This window comes from Tympanuchus pallidicinctus, unplaced genomic scaffold, assembly GCF_026119805.1.
Source record: "Tympanuchus pallidicinctus isolate F22 unplaced genomic scaffold, pur_lepc_1.0 scaffold7, whole genome shotgun sequence".
Classification (NCBI taxonomy): domain Eukaryota; kingdom Metazoa; phylum Chordata; class Aves; order Galliformes; family Phasianidae; genus Tympanuchus; species Tympanuchus pallidicinctus.
In genome coordinates, this window is record NW_026294791.1 from 25,849,412 (window position 1) to 25,869,086 (window position 19,675).

Sequence of the window (19,675 nt, forward strand, 5' to 3'; positions counted from 1 at the left end):
CCTGAAGGGTGCTGTCTGGAAGGGCACCTTGTGGCTCCAGGCTTTGCTCAGTCCTGCTGGGATGCCCCCAGTGTGGTACCAATCAGCTGTGAGCATAAAAGAGACTGGAAAACATAACTGAAAGACAAGACTGTTTGCACAGTTAAAATGGAATGGGAAGAGCAATGGGAAAAACCTGATTTTAAGGAATTCATTTGAAACACTGATGGAACAATTTGGGTTACTTGCAACATATGTAGCTGGTCCCATTAAACATTTATCAGTAGTTGGAGTCTTCACTCAAACCACAGATGCATGATGAGGTAGAACTGGAGTAATTTCATTCATTTTAACCAAGCTGCTTTCAATTCACCACACTTAAAATGAGAGCAGGATCCCGACCCCACAGCCTGAGGCACTTCCCCAAGGAAAGAGCTTCTTACAGCACACCTACAAGCATCCTCTCTCTTCATTTGATAACTTAACTAGAGGATAAGATCTGAAAAGAACCTGATCGCCATTCCCAACGCTTGCAGTTTCTGGGGGAAGCATCCTGCAAAGAAGCCCAAACCGATCTGTCTGGCTTAGCATACAGCTAAGCCTTGTTGCGGGGGTATCTATCAGTTGTCACCCAGATAACTCACCTAGGATGAGAGGTTCACTAAGGGGGGACAAAATGTCTTGTGACTCGCGGTCTTTCTGGTGAAGAGGCTTCCTAAGGGTTGGAGGAAGAACTGAAAGGGTTCCACTCCTCCTTTCTTTCATGTGAGAAAGAGCAGGCAAAGTCAGAAAGGGAAGAATTAGCCAGGCTGGTGTAAACCCGAAGCTGAAGCAGCAGGTCCATGTTGTGAGGCAAAATATGGGAGGATGGGCAGTGTCAGAGCAACTGGTGCCCTCACCCCCACGTGTCCCTCCTCACCCTACTGCTGAGCAAAACAGGGACATCAGAGGAGGTGGCTACGTGTTCTCCCTTCTTTCCCACATCCCTAACTCGTGTGCAAACCAATCTGGAATCACCAGGATAGGGATGAATATTACATGCCTTTGATCGTAATACTCAGACATAATATTGGGATCTCTCGACTTTACGATGAATCTATGTGTGGAGAGGGGACAGCAGAGCCCACTGAGCTGTGGTCGGTGCAGAGGGGTTGGCCAGGGAGGGCTTTTTGCCATGTAGCTGTCTAGGGAACTACAGAGAAACTAAGGGGAGCTCTGGCACCCAGCAGGTCCACAGCCAGGAGTTGAGACTAGAACTCCCACCCCGAGCCCCAGCATGACCCATACCAAACCTGAGCCTCAGCCATCCCCCAACTCCTGCAAGACAGGAGAGCTCAGCCATAGGGAGGACCACCCTGCCACTTGCCCTCCATTCACAGACCCCACACCAGGCTCTGACCACCCATCCCACATCATTTTGCAGGACGCCTGGATTACACTTTACCGTGCAGCGGTCACGGGAACTTCAGCCTTGAGTCGTGCCGCTGCGTCTGCAGCGAAGGCTGGGCGGGCAGCAACTGCTCAGAGCCACGCTGCCCAAGGGGCTGCTCCAGCCGTGGGGTGTGCCTGGAGGGTCAGTGCGTGTGTGACAACGACTACGGCGGTGAGGATTGCTCCCAGCTCCGCTGCCCCGCCGGCTGCGGCTCCCGTGGGCTCTGCGTGGATGGAGAATGCATCTGCGAGGAGGGCTTCGGTGGGGATGACTGCTCTCAGCCCCGCTGCCCCCGCGATTGCTCGGGAAGGGGACACTGTGACAACGGCACCTGCGTGTGCGCCGAGGGCTATGCTGGGGAGGACTGCGGGTGGCTGCGGTGTCCCAACGCCTGCAGTGGTCGAGGTGTCTGCCAGGATGGCCTCTGCGTCTGTGAGGATGGCTACGGAGGGCAGGACTGCTCGGCAGGTAGCAGGGCTGTGTGGGGGGAGTCAGACCTGATTGTGTGAGAAAGGGACACAAAGTTCCCAGAGTCCCACAGGAGCACCACACAGCATGGGAGGAACCCACAGCTGGCAGAGCACTTTGTGCTCACATCCCATAGTTCGACTGCCTGCCTGTTGTTCCCATCTGCCAGAGATGCATAAAGGTTTGGGAGGCAAGCAAAAAGCCATTGAGTTTTGACCAAATATTGGTGGTGATCCACTTTTACAATAGCAGTACAAGCAGGTTCTCCTGAGCCTTTGCCTTGCAATAAAACTTGTGAGCACATGACCCCCAAGCAAGAGCCCTTACCCATGTCCAACCAGGAAACCCACACTCCCTCACCCATGGCCAGAGGATAAGTCATGCACGTCCTGATGCTCTCCCTCTCTTTCCCCATCAGTGGCTCCTCCTGAAAACCTGCGTGTGACAGGGATCAGCGATGGCTCCATTGAGCTGGCATGGGACAGCCCCGGGGCAGCCACTGAGTACGTGGTATCATACCAGGCAGCGGGGCCAGGGACATCCCAGCTCCAGCAGCGGGTGCCTGGGGACTGGAGCACCATCACCATCACGGAGCTGGAGCCAGGCGTCGCCTACAACATCAGCATCTACGCAGTCATCAGCGATGTCTTGAGCAGCCCTGTCACCACCAAGGTGACAACCAGTAAGTATCTGCCTGCACTTGTCCCTTGGTACCCCAAAAACCAGAGGTGATGCTCATCAGACAGCTGCAGAAGACAGCACTGGCCCATATAACGAGGAATACAAGAAGCAGCCTGTAAAGGTGCATCCATCTGATATTTGACCTATCTTATGGTGGCATTCTTAGCACAATGCACAGTCTTACCATGGTGTAATGCAGCTTTCTCAAGCTAGCTCATGTCTTCTGTAAAGACCTTCCAGCAGCAGAAAATTGAGCCTTCAGAAAAAATAGTGGAGATATGTTTACCCACATGTATATCCACATGGGGATAAAGGAAAGGTGGAAATGACACCACTTGCTGCAAGAAGTCTCTGTTTGGGATGGAAACCCAAATTGCTGCCAATCAAGGAAAATTTCAGTGCTTGCTTGAAGCCCCCAAACACGGCCCAAAATATCTTATATTTTTGTGATATACCATATCAGGTATAGTCACAGGTTCTGCTCCTTTTTCTGGATGGGCTCCCCAAGGCAAATCCCCACAACATAGCTAATAGCACAGCAAGAGAGGACGTTGCTGTGCATCATGAGGTTCTTAGTGCCAGAGGAAAAAGGGAACAGCAGGCTGTGACAGCAGCTTCCAGAAAGTATCCTTGGGAAATTAAAGGCAGAGTAAGCAGGGGAAAAACAAGTGATGCCAGTGCCGCTTTTGTAACCCCATTGCTCACCCTGTTGGCACAATGTTACTGGGCACAAAGCAGTGGGATGCCACAGTGGAGGGCATCCCTCTCCTCCCCCTCCAGCCCAAAAGAACAATGATGCTGCTAACAGAGACCACCAGGGCCCCATTTCCATCACCCCAATAACAAAATAGTTGCAAGGAGGTCAACCCAGCCCTCACAACCTCCTGGTCCCTTCTAGACTTGGCCACTCCGCAGGGGCTGAAGTTCAAGACCATCACAGAGACGACCGTGGAGGTGCAGTGGGAACCCTTCTCCTTCCCTTTTGATGGCTGGGAAATCAGCTTCATCCCCAAGGTAATGCTACCTCACAGCACGACATCGTGGGGTGCACCCTAAGCCTAGATCTCAATGACCAGCCGTAGGCTGTCAGGGCTCCAGTATCCCCAGTCACGTGCCCAGATAGCTCCTGCCACGGCATTTTAATTGCAGTGAAGAATAGGTAGAACTGGTGCCAGAAAAAATGAAAATGATGAAAGTGTTGCCCTAAATATCGCCTATTTTCCATACGCAGTAACAAAAATTGTACATCAAGTATTTCATCTATATTCATAATTTCTACACCATTTAGCCATAAGTATAGCTTCAATTGTATATGGAGCCTCTTTACAAGAGGCTTTCAATCCCCAGCAGTAAAAGAAATGCTGATTAAGGCACAATTATGCCGTTTTCCCTTGTACAAAATCCTCGCTGGAGTCAGGCAGCTCTGGGCAGTAGGAACAGCAGAAGTTGGCCCCAAAGTTTTAACAGCTCTCAATTGCAAAGTGTCATGAGACACTGCACAAAACAGGGGCCTGGGGGCCTGAGATAACTTACTACTCACTTCCAAAATGGGCTGGGAGCATCTTGGTGCAATTTTTGATCCACAGATGGTGTCAGAAGCCAAAGTTTGGGTACCGCTGTTACAAAACCAAGGGTGTCGGGATGGAATACAGAAACGTTGTATTTCAGGATGAAATAGAGTAATAGAATCACAGAACGGCTTAGATTGGAAGAGACTTTAGAGATGATGTAGTTCCAACCCCACGCCACAAAATAGGGCAATGCCAGGAAAAGACCACCAGAGCTTTGAGTCTAATGGCAAACAAATCATGCATCATTCAAGCATTTCATCGATACTCATGAATTAATCTCAGCAACATCCGCCCTGAAGCAGACAAATTGGTATAGGCGTGTTTTGGGGTGAGGAGTTCGTGGAATGTTTGCAAATGTCTCTCCTACAAGGACATCAGCAATAGGTTTTCCTCAAGCCAGACCACTGAAGCAAGCTGCTGGCTCCCATTTCTCTTATTTAAGCTTAAAACCAGCAAGAAACATGCTGGGAATGAAACAGAGAGATAAAGTACAAAAGGAAAGCTGTTCCTTGGGCAGCCTTTTCAGGGATGGGAATGGTTGCAGCTCATAGGGCTTTCATTTTAGTACCATCCATCAAGCATGAGGCCTTGCATTGTGAAGATGCAGTTGTTCTCCTGCTGCCAAAATTGGGTTTTCTCAAGTCTACATTATCAGCTTTTCCCCTGAAACAAGACAGAGGGTGCTGTCTCCTTGGCTGCCTGGAAGCTGCGGTCATGGTTTGCTCAGACAGAGACACAAAACCATTGCTGCACCCCAACTTAAAGCAAAACCCAAGAGGCAGTGATGTGAAAATATATATATATATATAATGTTAAAGAAGCTCTATTGCAAATAACCCCTGTGCTGTAGGCTTGCAAATCAAGGTCAATCTGCCTTTCCAAAAGCTGGGTGTGGGGACACTAATTTTGTCCTCAGTGTCCCCAGGGGGAGTGCACACCCTCCCTCTGTGCAAGCCACCCTCCACACCCTAAATTATCCCTAGATACAGGACTGGGGGAGTTATTGCACATCTGCTCATGCTGGGGGGCAAAAAACAAGGAGAAAGCAATGCAGGGGTATTTGGGGCAATGAGAGAGGCTCAGAGAGGCAATTAGTGAAAGACTGGAGTGATAACAGACATAGAAAAGAAAATTAGGCAAGGTGAGATGGCAATTTATGGATAAAATGGAAGATTTCCTGTCTAATGAGGAAAAGAGATGAATATGGATTGAGAGCTATGCGCACAGATTTGTTTAGTGTGTTATTAGTAAAGACAGCAGCAAGAAAAGATCCATTGTCCAAACACTGGCAGGGAAGGTGACATTTGCAGTTGCTTAAAAGACTTATGTGTTTTTCGGAGCACAAAACAGAAAGTATAATGAATTCAATCAAGATATTTTAAAAAGGGGGGGAATCCAAAATAAATACGCGATGGTTTCACCTCTGCATGAAACACAGACAGCTCCCGGCACCTGGGTAGCAGCCATGCAGGAAAAGGAGGCTTTGGTTTTACTTTTATGTTCTGGAGAATATTCAGATGGCAAAACACAGCAAGGTATGAGGCAGGAGAGGGGACGGGAGCATTTCCCAGCTCTACAGCTCAGGTGCTCCACAGCTGGTGGGTGACTTTGCCCCAGGCTCCTGCATCTCCATGATGAGATGTATTGGGATGAAGACGTGATCTGGGGGTGCATGGCTGGGTCATCACTTTGCCATGCATCAGTGCCTGTACTCCCTGAGAATAAAGCTTTTTCTGTTGTTTTTAAATCCCTTCCTCCTTCCTGTTGCCTTTTCTCCCTCCGCCCCCCGCAGAACAACGAGGGTGGTGTGATTGCCCAGCTCCCCAGCACCGTCACCACCTTCAACCAGACTGGGCTGAAGCCAGGCGAGGAGTACACTGTCACTGTGGTGGCTCTGAAGGACCAAGCCAGGAGCCCCCCAGCCTCCAACAGCATCTCCACCCGTGAGTGAGCCCGGCACCGGGCAGTGCATCCCAAGAACCTCAGCACCCCATAGCAAAATCAGGTCCAAACACAACATCTGCTGGGGCCAGAAAGCTGCCCGAGCCAGGCGCTGGGGCATCAGATACACAGAAGTGGTTTTCTTCAACCAGTGTTCTGAATCTGAATGCTTAGCACAACCCAAATGCTACAGGTGCATTGCAGCAATAGGTTTTCACGCAACACTTTGTCCTCCTCCCGAAACTGCTGCGAGCACAGAAAGCATGGTGTGTTTAATGGGGTTGGGAGTCACGGCTCTGGTCAGCTTGCACAGTGTAGCTGCATGAATTCCTCTTCTCCATTAATCTCACCCCAGGCACATTTGGGAGGCTGGACGTGCCCAAGAAACAACTCTAAAAGTGCACTGCCTACTCATCTCCTCCATATTAAAGCTCCTACATGCTTTTGTGCAGCCAAACACCCTGTCCTCCCACCCATTCAGGCAAATCAGGCAGTGGGGCAGAGAGCCAGAAGCAGCTCTATGAAATTCAGCATGTGTGGAAGAACGTAGTCCCTTCCTCGCCAAGAGGATGTGGCACTGGACAGAGCATGGGGAGATGCTAATCTGGGGCTTTGGAGAGGAAGGGGTGGTGCAGGGATGGTCCCTCCATCAGACAGCCCCTCTCTGGCAGCACATCTGAGCTTCCTCAGTACAGTCCTGCTCCGCTTGACACGGCTTAACAGAGACATCTCCTGGTCAAGGCAAACCTTTCCCTTTTTCTAGGAAGTCACGGGGAAAAAAAAAAAAAAAGAAAAAAAAAAGAGGCTGGTACATCAAATTAAGTGATTGACTTTAGCAAGGGAGCACAGCAGCGCTGTGCTCTCCACCACCAATATGAGATGCACAGTTTGGATGAGCTTTGGCCAAGCTGGACACTCAGCTCAAACCTAAAAACCCTGCTTCCCAACCATCCTTCCTCCTCTGTTGCTGTTTTGTCCCCAGACTTCATCCCACTTCCCCCACACGTCTATTCTAAGCTCCTTCATCCCTTCCCCACCCCTGCATTTAGCCCCCAGGATTTCCCACCCTGAGGCACAGCATTCAGCACATCCTTATTACACCACAACGTTTCCAGTGTATGTAGTGTAAAGGACATATGCAGCACAGCTCAAACTACAAGATTAATGTGTTTTTTTCACCACTTTTTGGTCACAAAAGAGACAAAGCAGGCAGCCAGTGCATCAGCAGTGCTATGGCACAGTAGCCTCAGTCCATGCCAATGGTCCTGCAGGACTCAAAACATCCCTCACTTGGGCTGAGCATGTGATTAACCAAGCGCTGGAGAATGCAGAACAAGAATGAATGCAATTCTCTGCAAAACAGAGTAAAAATGTCCTAAGCAGCCTCTCAGGAGATTCTCGATGTGAATGCTTTAGCTAAAACCTCTTTGTCTGAGGGTGTTTGGTGGTGGACACCCTCCATAGCCCTGCTCCCAGCTAGTTATGAAGCCTCATCAGAGTAGTTGCATTTTCCCCTCCCTCCCCAGTACTAACACGTCAGCAGCTCCAAGAGCTGATCCTGCAGCTTAGCTACAAAGCAGGAGCTGGCACCAATGCTGGAACATGTCTAGAGACTTTCTCCAGCTCTTGATGGTTGAATCAGTCCTTGGCCCTGTGTTATTTAACACATTGTCAACACCTTTCAAGAGCCATAATAGACAAAGTATCTTTGCTGATAAATTTTGCCAATGATAGAAAGGCTTGTAAAAGAATAAATTGAGTGGAAAGAAGGAGATCATCGATAAAAGCATTTTGAATGGCTCGAAGAGCCAGGCACAAAGGAAAACTGCTTTTTTCTATGCATCACCAAGTATGAGCAGTTATCTAGGAGCAACGAAAACAGGAAAACGGACCGGAGAGAAATGTAGGAGGTTTTATTCTGGGAGATGACTTCTGAATAAGACAGAGAGGAATTGTCAACACTCAGCTTGAGAAGGGCAGAAGTTTCATTCTATCTGTTACTGGCATGTATCTGTAATGCTCTGCTCAAGAGAGATGTCAGGAAAGTGGAGGGTCTGGAACAAGGCACTGGAACTCATCACGACCAAGCCCTGTGAGTGCTTTAGGTTGGAAGAGTCGAGCCTTGTGCCCACGCCACCTCTAACACACGCCGCTCCAAAGGCCGAGTGGCAGCTTGATGTCCCCATACCTGCTGCCCTTCCCCATCCAACTCTCCCCCATTAACCGCCCCTCCTTTCCCCCACACTCTGCAGTCATCGACGGCCCGACGCAGATCCTGGTGCGGGACATCTCCGACACGGTGGCCTTTGTGGAGTGGACTCCGCCTCGCGCCCGGGTGGACGCCATCCTGCTGAAGTACGGGCTGGCGGACGGGGAGGGCGGGAGGACCACCTTCCGCCTGCAGCCCCCCCTCAGCCAGTACTCCCTGCAGGCCCTGCGGCCCGGCGCCCGCTACCACCTCGCTGTCAGCGCCCTCCGGGGTGCCAACGAGAGCCAGCCGGCCCTCACTCAGTTCACCACAGGTAGCTGGAGGAGCCGGCGAGGGGGCTGAATGCTGCAGAGTGGTGTGGTGGGTGGGTGGGAAAGACCTTCAGGAAAGACCAGGTCCAGCCATCAACATGACCTACTGAGCGCCCTACACTAACGTGTTCCTTAGCACCGTATCCACACGTCTCTCGAGTATCTCCAGGGATGGAGACTCCCCCACTGACCTGGGAAGCCTGTTCTAATCCTTGCCTACCCTCCCCGTGAAGAAATTGTTCCTAATGCCCAGCCTAAACCTTCCCTGGTGCAACTTGATGCCATTTCTTCCTATCCTATCAATTATCACCCAAGAAAAGAGATGAACACCCACTTCACTGCGATAATCGTAGCATTGTAGAATGGCTGAATGGCTTGGGTTGGAAGGGACTGCAAAGATCATCTAGTTCTAGGGCTGCCAACCACTGAATCAGGCATCAGATCAGTTACCCAGGGCTCCATTCAACCAACCTCTTGTCAGGTTGTTGTTTAGGGTGATAGGATCTCCCTTCATCCTCCTCTTCTCTAGGTTAAACAATTCCACCCCCAAAACAGCAATTTTCACCCTTAATGCCACCCACAGACCAGTGTGCATCAGGGAGGTCTGATTTCAAGACAGTGCTCTCATACTTGCACAGCACTGAGAGCTGAGGCAGGCACAGTGCCTGAAAAATCAGCAATCAAGCAGCTGGAAGAAGCCCAGTTAAAAACATGGATATCTTATTTTATATCTTATATGAATAGTCTAACAGGTCAGTAAAATTTTAATTAATGTTAAGCCTGCAGAGAGCTAACAGGTTTAATTTACCGTGCCATAAAGGAGTAGGTAGAGAGCATATATCAGTGCTGTTTTATGGTATATAAATTAGTTGCCATGTACATCACTGAGGAATACTAGGCTCCTTTTACAATAACCACAGCGTGTGAATTGTGTATATATATCTATGCAGATATATATGTAAGAATGAGATGTTCATTGCAATTGATTTGCTGAGTTGGCCTTCTTTGCTCTATTTCTAAAAGACAGCATAAAAATCCCTCCTAAGCCCAGACCCAGAGCAGGAATTAATGCCTACCTCCTGTGCAGTCAGATCCTGCCCTGCTCAAACTCATCCCTCGCAGGCAGCTATGGTACAGATCCGAGCAGGTCTGGCATGCAGCCTCCACAGCACAAATAAAACATTTGATCAGTCTGGACAGTGTCTGAGCATGAATAAATCTGCAGAGATGCTTGAGGTCTTCCAGGAGAAGTTCAGGCCAGTGCTGGATGGCTTTAGAGCACTGGTCTTGATGAGTCTGTGAGTGGCACCTCCAGGTCTGTTCTGAGCAGGGGGCGAGAGATGTCCCAGCCATGAGGATGTGCCACCTGTGTCCCCTCCCCACTTCTCAGCCATGCCACAGCTCCCAGAGCCCATTGGCAAGAACACAGAATCGTAGAATCATTAAAGCTGGAAAGGACCTCTGAGATCTAGTTCAACCATAGAGAGACCATGCCTTTCTTCCTTGTGTTGGACAGAGATCGATGCACCCAAGAACCTACGGGTGGGCTCACGGACCCCCGCCAGCCTCGAGCTCACCTGGGACAACAGCGAGGCAGAGGCACACAGCTATAGGGTGGTCTACAGCACTCTGGCTGGAGAGCATTACCACGAGGTTCTGGTGCCACGGGACACTGGCCCCACCACCCGGGCCACTCTTGCAGGTATGCCTGCGTTACCTTCATTGTCATCTTCATCATCTTCATCTTTACCCTCACTCATCCCCATTCTCCTTGCAAGTCCAAATCAGCTTGCCCTAGTGCTCCTTCTGTGAGTCTGGGTGATACTCTGCTGGGAGCCAACTGATGTCCTTTGGTGGGGCTGCCCCAAGGGTCCAAAGAAGAGCTAGCAACTGCTGGAGTGAGAACTGGGGAGAGGAAGACACTTCAGGTTGATCTAGAGAAAAACACTACTCCTCTTTTTACTTTTTTCCCCCTTGTTGGGACACTGATGCTCCATAGGCTGGCCTACCCAAGTTCTTTGTCTTTTTCCTCATCAGCACAAAGTAAACCCAAAACCGAGGATGGCAATTCCAAGCAAGTCCCTCCAGCATTTTGTGGTCCAGGCTGGCACACGGGTGCCACCATGCTCTGCAAGCACCATTGCATCCCTCTGTCAGCCTTACCAGGAATGTCCCCAAACACACTTTGTATTAGCACCATGGAGAGCCATCCAAGATCTATTTTCCTTTTTCAGTTGCAGCTGGTTGCCTGCCAGATCTGCAGCTCAGGTGGCATTTTGGGGGCAAAAAAAAACCCAACACTTATATACCAAAAAAATACCATTTTTTGAGCTTGGGACTTATCTAGATCTTCAGTATGGCACGGCACCATGTTCTCCCGTATTGTGTCAGGCTCAGACAACTGCCATATGGACCTATAGGAACAAACATGTGCAGTGGAAAAGTCTAATGCAAAGTTACAGGCACAGCGGCACTGAGTCATAAGAAAGGCTGGAGGGCAGGAAAACATTTAGAGCAGTGAGCTTGAAAAATGTGGTGTGTAAGAAAGAATGTAGTAGGGACAGTTTCTGCTGCATTCATGAGTGGAGAAGTGGGACGGAGATGGATGAGGACAATGGGAGATAGGGGTTCTGGTGCTGGTCCTCTGTCCTCTAGGATATTTGCTGCCTTTTGGGATGATGTGGAGGGGACAGATGAGAGGACAGCCTTTGCTGATGGCAAGCAGCTGCAAACAGCCTCTCTCTATCTTTGTCACAAACACTGTAGCCTTCTCCTCCAGAGCTTCATCACCCATAGTGTGGAGTGCTGGGGCAAATTTCCAGCTGCTGAGGACTCAGTGGGGTCCATGGCATAAAAGCCTTCATCTGCCCCTAAGAAAAGTGTTGAGGAAAGGTGCTGAACAGAGCTTACTGAATATTTAATCTTAAATATACAGCAAATCTTGCCATGCCCCAGAGGTCTCTTTTCAAAGATGAGAATTTGCAAAGCTGTCAGAAATATTGGTGATTTTTCCCTATCCAAGAGACGGGAGAGAAGAGGCTGGGCTGCAAGGCTTATGGCTTTCTCTGACCTGATGGGAAAGATCAACAGAGCATGAGGAGGAGAGAAATGAAGCTGTCAAAGGCCAAGCAGGAGTGAAGACCCAGGAGATGTTCCATGGAGATAGAGCAGCCACCAGTAATAGGCACAGACAAAATGAGCTCGATTAGCTCATTTCCCATTCCCCAGGTGAGAGGAACCCCAGGACACGTCCTCCTCAAGGAACGTGCTTGAGTCGGCTCCCAGCTAGGCTGTATGTTTACTAATTAATGTCCATTTCATTTACTCTGCGTAATTTATTTCTTTTTGCGACACCAACCCTGTGACAATATTTGAAGCTGAATCATTTTGGAAACAAACACAGCTACTTTATCATTCCCATCTCATTTTGCTCCCTCTCGCTCACACACGATTTCTGTCTTGATGCCAGCAATTACAGCAGACCTCAGTAACTCCTTTTAAAAACTGGTTATTTCTGAGCTAGACTAATCCCACTTCTCTGTCCAAAGGCATTTGGGGGCTTTTTCAAAAGGCTTTCTACAGCACCCAGTGGAGTGGCTGAGCTGTGGGAAGGTTGGTGATTCTAGAAGCACTCAGGAGTGCCCCTTTACCTCCAGCCGTGGTGGGAGTCACTCTCCACAACCACCAAGTTGGATGCTGCTCTCATGCACCTCTCTGTGCTTTACTCAATCTTGCAGATCTGGTGCCAGGGACAGAATATGGCATTGGGATTTCAGCTGTGATGGACAGCCAGCAGAGCGTGCCAGCGACCATGAATGCTAGAACAGGTGAGTCTAACCCCACGGCTTTTGGCCTCCAAACACAGCCAGATCCTATGGCCCTCCAACTCCTACAACCTCCATGGCACAAACCATGTATGGGAACAAATATCTGTAATATTCAACCCACAGAGCTTGATAGCCCCCGGGACCTCATGGTAACAGCTTCCACGGAGACATCCATCTCACTATCCTGGACCAAAGCCATGGGTCCCATTGACCACTACCGTGTCACCTTTACCCCTGCCTCGGGGATGGCCTCTGAGGTGACGGTGTCCCGTGATGAGTCACAGCTCACCCTCTCTGAGCTGGAGCCAGGGACAGAGTATACCATCTCCATCATCGCTGAGAGGGGACGTCAGCAGAGCCTAGAGGCCACCGTGGATGCTTTCACAGGTAAAGAAAACCAATTGGAGATGGGACCAAGCACAGGGCACTACCCTATTACCAATTCCCCAGCACCAAAACTCCTGAGACGGGGATGGGGTGAGAGCTTGGGGGCAATCCATCCACATCAGAGCAGGTCCATGGACCTGAGAAAGGTGATGGCCCTACCAGTGCGGGGATCCTGCCCTTCTGGACAATGGCACTGAACATGTTTGCTTGGATGATTTCCATAAGGAGGAGGTAGGGAAGCCTCTGTAGGAAAACATGTGGTCCTCTGTGCTCTGAGTTGGCAGAAAGGAGAATTCAGGCCTTGAGGGGCATGAGAAGTACCTCTGGGATGAAAAAAAACATGGTTGAGAAGCACAGAGAGTTCATCCAAATTGCATCAGATTGTCCCCTCCATGAGGCTGGGATTGAACATGTTTGTAGTCAGAACTGAGGAAAACACCGCTTCCCCTTTCCTATTCTGCCTCTTGATCCCATTCAGACCACTGGAGCACCCACATGTGGGGCTTTGCAACCTCCCTTATATCCCCTATGGGCACCAGTGCACAATGCTGGGTATGAGCAAGAGGTTGGGAGCTGCAGACTGTGGGGGGCTGCATCTCCCCTCTATGGCTTTCAGGGGTCCGGCCCATCACGCAGCTGCACTTCTCCCAGTTGACATCCTCAAGTGTGAACATCACGTGGAGCGATCCGTCCCCCCCTGCAGACCGCCTGGTCCTCACCTACAGCCCCCGGGATGAGGAGGCAGCACAGCAGCTGGCACTTGATGGCACCCGCAGGCATGCCAGCCTCACGGGTCTGCGGCCATCCACCGAGTACCTTGTGTCCCTAGTGGCTGTCCATGGTGCAGTCAGCTCTGAGCCTGTCACAGGCTCCATCACAACAGGTACCGGGTGTGAGACCCTGCCAAGAAGGTGGGTGGAGGGAGGGGGTGTGGACCTGCCTGCCACAGCTGTACTTTCTGCTTCATCTCACCAGGGATGGATGCACCAAAGGACCTCAGAGTGGGCAACATCACTCAGGACTCCATGGTCATCTATTGGAGCCCTCCTGTTGCTCCCTTTGATCACTACAGAATATCCTACCGTGCTGCTGAAGGTAAGGGGTCAGACATTGTGCAGAGTCCCTCCCTGCTATGCTGTACCGCAGGGTGTGTGTGGAGCTGGTCCTAAGTTAAGCAAAGGACTTCAACAGTTTCCCAATCTTCCGGCCATTTCACTCTTACTTTTCTTTCGGAAAATGTGGTGCAAGAGCAGGTGCTGGGGTTGGGGAGCAGGGCCAGAGGTCAAAATCCCACTGCATGACCCAAACCACAACCAGCCCAGAAAGCCTTGCCCTCCTCTTGCATCCTCCTCTCCAACCCTTGAGCCTAGTTTTTGCCTATCATGCTGGAAAAGCCGAGTCAGTAAGAATGATGGGCACATGAGTGTCAACACGTGGGCACAGAACACATTTGTTCCCAGCGTCAGCCCTGGGTTGTGGCATTGCCATCTCCTCCTGGGCAAACTCCGCACCTCGGGTCAGGGCCAGGCATGTCACCAAAGCTCTTGGCTCTGTCCTTGCAGGGAGGACAGACAGCACGGCCATCGGCAGCGATGCCACCGAGTACACCATCCGCCTTCTGCAGCCTGCCACCAAGTACGAGATTGGAGTGAAGAGTGTGCGGGGCCGGGAGGAGAGCGAGGTGGCCTCCATCACCACATACACAGGTGGGAAAGGGCTCCCAGTGGCAGGCAGTGATCAACTGGGCCACATCCTGTCCTGGTAAAGGGCTGGCAGTCCATACTATTCCTGGCAATCAGACAGCCAAGAGCAAGCTGAACTTAATGGCATCCTGAGGTGAGCTTGAGATGATGAGTGAGACTCACGAGGATACACTGGGGACTTTCAAAGCATGTCTAAGAAAAGCTTCTCCTGTATATGCGTGGCTTGTCATGGAGGGAGTGACAAATCTGTGTACCAGTCACAGAGAGGGCAGAGATGTGATGCTGGGCAACCATAACAACCTTTCCTAAAGGAAGTACAGGCTTCCAAAAATAATCCCTAGGGAAATATGTGTCAAAGCCCTGAAACAAACATCATCTGTTGCAAGAATAAAACCCTCTGCTATCCCCAGACTTCTCAAAACCTAAAAAACCTTAGCTTCCCAGACTGTGTATCAGGCAAACAGTGGAAGGCAAACCCAGATAGTGGAGCAGTACAAGCTACAACATGCCACTCTCCAACGAGGGCAGTAAAATTTCCTCTGTAGGTAAACGTGTGCCTGGAAAGAGAGGCAGGGCCACAGGAAGCTCTTCCAGCTCCTAGCCCATAGTCCCTTAATGCATCTGACCCTCCAAATCTGTCCCCTGTGCAGCCATGGATGCCCCGCTGGGTGTCACTGCCACCAACATCACCCCCACCGAGGCACTGCTGCAGTGGAACCCGCCGCTCATGGATGTGGAGAGCTATGTCCTCGTCCTCACCCGCCACACAGGTGTGCTGAAACCCCACACCCCTCTGCTGCAAGATTTGCTAGAGCTCCATCTCAGCTCACCTCCACCTCTCCTCCACCCCAAACCTGGGATCTTGGTGGTTTCTTCCATGGAGGGAGCAGTAAAGGAGCCTGTGCCTTGGGAGGGCAGTAGCTGGTGGGTGGTGGAGATGCACCCCATCCTTAGGCCCCATGTCTCATCCCATGGGCCCCATGGCATGTACCACTACCCAGCCTCGTAGCACTACTCTAACTCATCTTTTGGCTTACAGTTGCAGGAGAAACAATTCTGGTGGATGGAATCAACCAGGAATACCAGCTAACCAACCTTCAGCCCAGCACCACCTACACGGTTGCCATGTATGCCACCAATGGGCCCCTCACCAGCCAGACCATCAGCACCAACTTCACAACCCGTACGTACAGTCCCGCTCCTACACACCCCTAACCAGCCATCCACCCCAGGAAAAGACAGAAAGGCTGATGCTAAGCTCTTGTTCCAAACATATCAATGTAGATGTGGCCATTTGCTAAAAGGACACCCAAACACCAATGCTAGGCACAACATGAGGACAGGTTTACCACTACTGCATGCATTAACCATCATTATCATTCTTCCAACAACCAATGACATCTTTCTCTGACTCCCCTTGGATTCGATTTCCTGAGAAGATCCTTGACCAGGTCTTCTCTCCTAGAGCCATAGTCTGGCTCTGGAAGGGGCCACCAAATTGGGTTGTGGAGTCTCCTTCTCTGGAGATACTCAAACCTTCCTGGACACTTTCCTGGGTGACCTACTGTAGGGAACCTGCTTTCGCATGGGGTTGGACTAGATGACCTCCAGTGGTCCCTTCAAACCTCATGATTCTGTGATTCCAAGGAGCTTGATAGACTCCATACCACATGCATTCCAGAGAGCATGCATTGAATGGCACTTAGAGGGCTTGCATAGCTCTGTTTAAGGCTGGGGACAGGTAATCAGAGCTGGAAACTGGGGATGAGGATGGACTTTGGGCTGCAGCACAAGACTGTGGAGCTGGATACTAGTCCAGCTAGTCAGGGAGCAGCTTAGAGAAGGTGGGATGGTTGTGTGTGAGGACATGGCCTTCCCTTGTGCCTATCCAACCTGCAGTTTTGGATCCTCCAACAAACCTGACTGCAAGCGAGGTCACCCGACGGAGTGCACTGCTCTCCTGGGTGCCTCCCGTGGGAGACATCGAGAACTACGTCCTGACCTACAGATCAACTGATGGAAGTCGCAAGGTGAGTCCTCATGGGAAAAGAGGCTCATTGAGTCCAGGGATAACTCAACCATGGAGGAACGAGCAGGAGAAACCCATAAAACCAATAGAATGATACTCATTAGGCCAGGGAGACCACAAGGGCATGTTACACTCTCCAGTAAGCTTACCTTAGACAATCAATTGGGAAAAGCAGAAAAGGATTGCCTAGGGCAAAATCTGCAAGTTTGGGCAAAGAGGGTATGCCTGGGGAAGTCTGAGGGAACAGACAAAATTCATAACTCGTGAAACACAAGCAAGTTGAGGCAGGAGAAAAATTTCCAGCAAGTAGAGATGTTAGAAAGGTGATTTGCCCTCCCTGCAAAGAGGAAGGTAGGTACAGACAGCTAATAAATCCCTCAGTACAATATATTTGATTATTTAATGAGTGTATCCATATCTGTCTGTCTGGAGGAAATGCTACAAACACTATCAGAAGTATGTCACTGCAAATCATCTCATTTCCTGGTGCAGGTAGCTTGCAGCAGCCGGAGGATAACAGCTTTGCAGAGGTGTTCAATATAATGCTCTGTGGCATTGGCTGATGACCAGAAAAATTAACATGACAGGGATTGATGGAGCCAAAGCTGGCTGATAACCAGGCTTGGCCAGCCCTGCTCCTTGCAATGCTCAGGAAATCTGTCATGCCCCACTCTGAAAGTGTGCAGATCCTAGTAGTCAGTAAATAAAGCACACAGACTGCATTTAAGCCTCCGGTGTCCAAAGCAGTGAGCTCTCAACTGCACCATCCCAAAGCTGGACCTCACGCTGACTTAGCCCAGAACTGTAAGCAGCCATGCAGCACCCTCAGCCAAGAGCTGCAGTAGTTGTGGCTTCCCTTCCCTCCTCGCTTGCTCTTTAGGCTCCCATCATTTTTCTCATCTGTTGCTCTTGGTGTCTACCCACGTACAGGAGCTGATTGTGGATGCTGAGGACACGTGGATCCGCCTGGAGGGTCTTTCTGAGACCACCGAGTACACAGTGCGCCTGCAGGCTGCCCAAAACGCCGTGCGGAGCAGCTTCATCTCCACCACCTTCACCACAGGTGAGGACCCACGCCTGGTAGGCCAGGCAAAGATGATGCTCATGTCCCCGAAAAGAAATTCTCTCCACCTGCACTGCCAATTCAATGTACAGAGTTTTCTTTGAGTTTGCTGTGGATACACTTCCCCATCCTGGTTAAATGCAAAAGTCCCTTCACCTGCTTTCAAGAGATAACAGAAACTATTTACACCAACGGAAAAAGCCTTCTTTTTTTTTTAAATAGATGAGGTACTCTAGTTTTTCTCATCTCTTATGTGGATGCATTATGTCAGTGCAATTCCAGCAGGTGATGGAAAAACGTGTGTAATCTTCAAGGCTGCTCAGGAGTCAGGGACAAAGCATCTCATAGCTGGCTTCTCAGAAAGGAGAATGCAGGGAAAACCAACTCACACCAGGCAATGAGAGCATCACTTCAATTAAATAAAAATGTGGCTCCTTGACTGCATTTAACACCAGTGCCAGCTGATACAGCATCTCAACAGAAGTTTAACTCGCTTCAAGGTAGGCATTAGCAGGAAACATTTCTCCCAACCTACCCCACCTAAAGGAGAAAGAAAAGGAAGAAAAAAAAAAAAAGTCTTAATTTAAAATGTTTTGCTTCTTTATGCTCTCAGTACACATCCCAGGGTTCTTCCGTTCCCTCTGACATATTAATAGCTCCATCTCTTTGTTTCATGTTTGCATAACGTTCTTAGGGAGTTGTATACAGATGGGACAAAAGGAAGAAACAGATACGGTATTTATAATTTATAGTGGTTTGAAATGTCTTTCAAGGTCTGCTTGGTTCTTTAAGATATGAATATGAATTAAGAAACAACTAATCTGCACAGAGCCCAGGGGAGCCTGGAGTGGATGCCTTTGAAGTAATTTACATTGTTGAATGCTATAAAATGTGAACACTGTCTCACCAGAACTGGTGCTATGCTCTGCAGGGAGAGGAAGAAGTAGGGGATCTTCAATATTTGTAAAAAGTGACAACTTGACAATTTTGGGTCTTCAGGTCAAAAGGAAACAATGAGAGAACTCTCTGTCCTGCCACTCCTATGGGGCTGTGCAGTAGGGATAGATGAACACAGCACGTCCTTCACACTCTCTCAAGGTCTTCATTCAAACCACTCTTGAAAGCCAACGTGCGCCTTGCCTGCTTTGAACTCAGTCATTTGAGCAATGGGGGGAAAAAATGCAATTCTCTCTTCCACTAAATGAGAAAGAACATGAACCCCGTCCTGCCGAGATCTCACAGTTAGGGCTCTCTACAACTCCACCCTCCAAATGAGGTGTCTTCATTGTAGGACACATGGAGCACAGCCACAGGCCTCACCCTGCTCATCTCCAACATTTCCTATGACCCAATTCCTGCTCTATTTGCTCAACCATCAGCCCACTGCAAGTCTGACGTCATTCACAAGGATATGGATCAGAAGAACTCCCCTGGAAACAGTAAAGTTATAAAACCTGCTTAGAGTTGGCAATCCTAAGAGGAGAACAGTTTTTGGCATTTTCACAGCTGTCCAAATATGCCAGTGACAGCTTAAACCCCAGGGTTTCAGAAATGAAAGACGACCAAAGGTGTGACATTCCTCATCACTCACCACAATGTTACCACGCATCTTTCCAATGTAGGATGTGTGGAAATCCATTAACGTGTGCACAGATTTTACTCCATTGCATTCTATGATGCTGTCAACGGATGCACAGTCACCTCTGCCTTGCAGAACTCAGGACATACAAACAAAGCTAGATCCTTGTTGAACTGTAACCATCAAGGCACGAGGCACAGTGAAAAGTTGTTTGCCTGCCCAAATTTTGATCTTTTTTTTTTTTTCTTTTGTAGGTGGCCGTGTCTTTGCCAACCCTCAGGACTGTGCCCAGCACTTGATGAACGGAGACACGCTGAGCGGTGTCTACACCATCTCCATCAACGGGGACCTCAGCCAGCGGGTGCAGGTGTTCTGTGACATGAGCACGGACGGCGGGGGCTGGATTGTGAGTTGCTGTGGCACCCCCTGGCCCCAACAAAGCTCCCAGAGCAGCCCTATAGCATTGAGGCCCTCTCCAAGGGGGACAGCAACACC

The 19,675-nt window shown here is 49.9% G+C and overlaps 1 protein-coding gene across 2 annotated transcripts in view; it reads left to right on the top strand.

Moving 5' to 3' along the window:
- TNR (tenascin R) overlaps positions 1–19,675 on the top strand; it is a 51,856-nt gene that overhangs the window by 24,807 nt on the left and 7,374 nt on the right. For both annotated transcript variants that reach the window (XM_052666155.1, XM_052666156.1), the window contains 16 exons: positions 1,403–1,879; positions 2,298–2,561; positions 3,459–3,574; positions 5,924–6,074; positions 8,325–8,594; positions 10,109–10,294; positions 12,330–12,419; positions 12,543–12,806; positions 13,423–13,689; positions 13,782–13,901; positions 14,369–14,512; positions 15,160–15,279; positions 15,549–15,692; positions 16,409–16,539; positions 17,469–17,601; positions 19,435–19,586. In XM_052666155.1, coding sequence (XP_052522115.1) covers positions 1,403–1,879; positions 2,298–2,561; positions 3,459–3,574; positions 5,924–6,074; positions 8,325–8,594; positions 10,109–10,294; positions 12,330–12,419; positions 12,543–12,806; positions 13,423–13,689; positions 13,782–13,901; positions 14,369–14,512; positions 15,160–15,279; positions 15,549–15,692; positions 16,409–16,539; positions 17,469–17,601; positions 19,435–19,586 — 3,029 coding nt within the window. The remainder of the gene's footprint in view (positions 1–1,402; positions 1,880–2,297; positions 2,562–3,458; positions 3,575–5,923; positions 6,075–8,324; positions 8,595–10,108; positions 10,295–12,329; positions 12,420–12,542; positions 12,807–13,422; positions 13,690–13,781; positions 13,902–14,368; positions 14,513–15,159; positions 15,280–15,548; positions 15,693–16,408; positions 16,540–17,468; positions 17,602–19,434; positions 19,587–19,675) is intronic.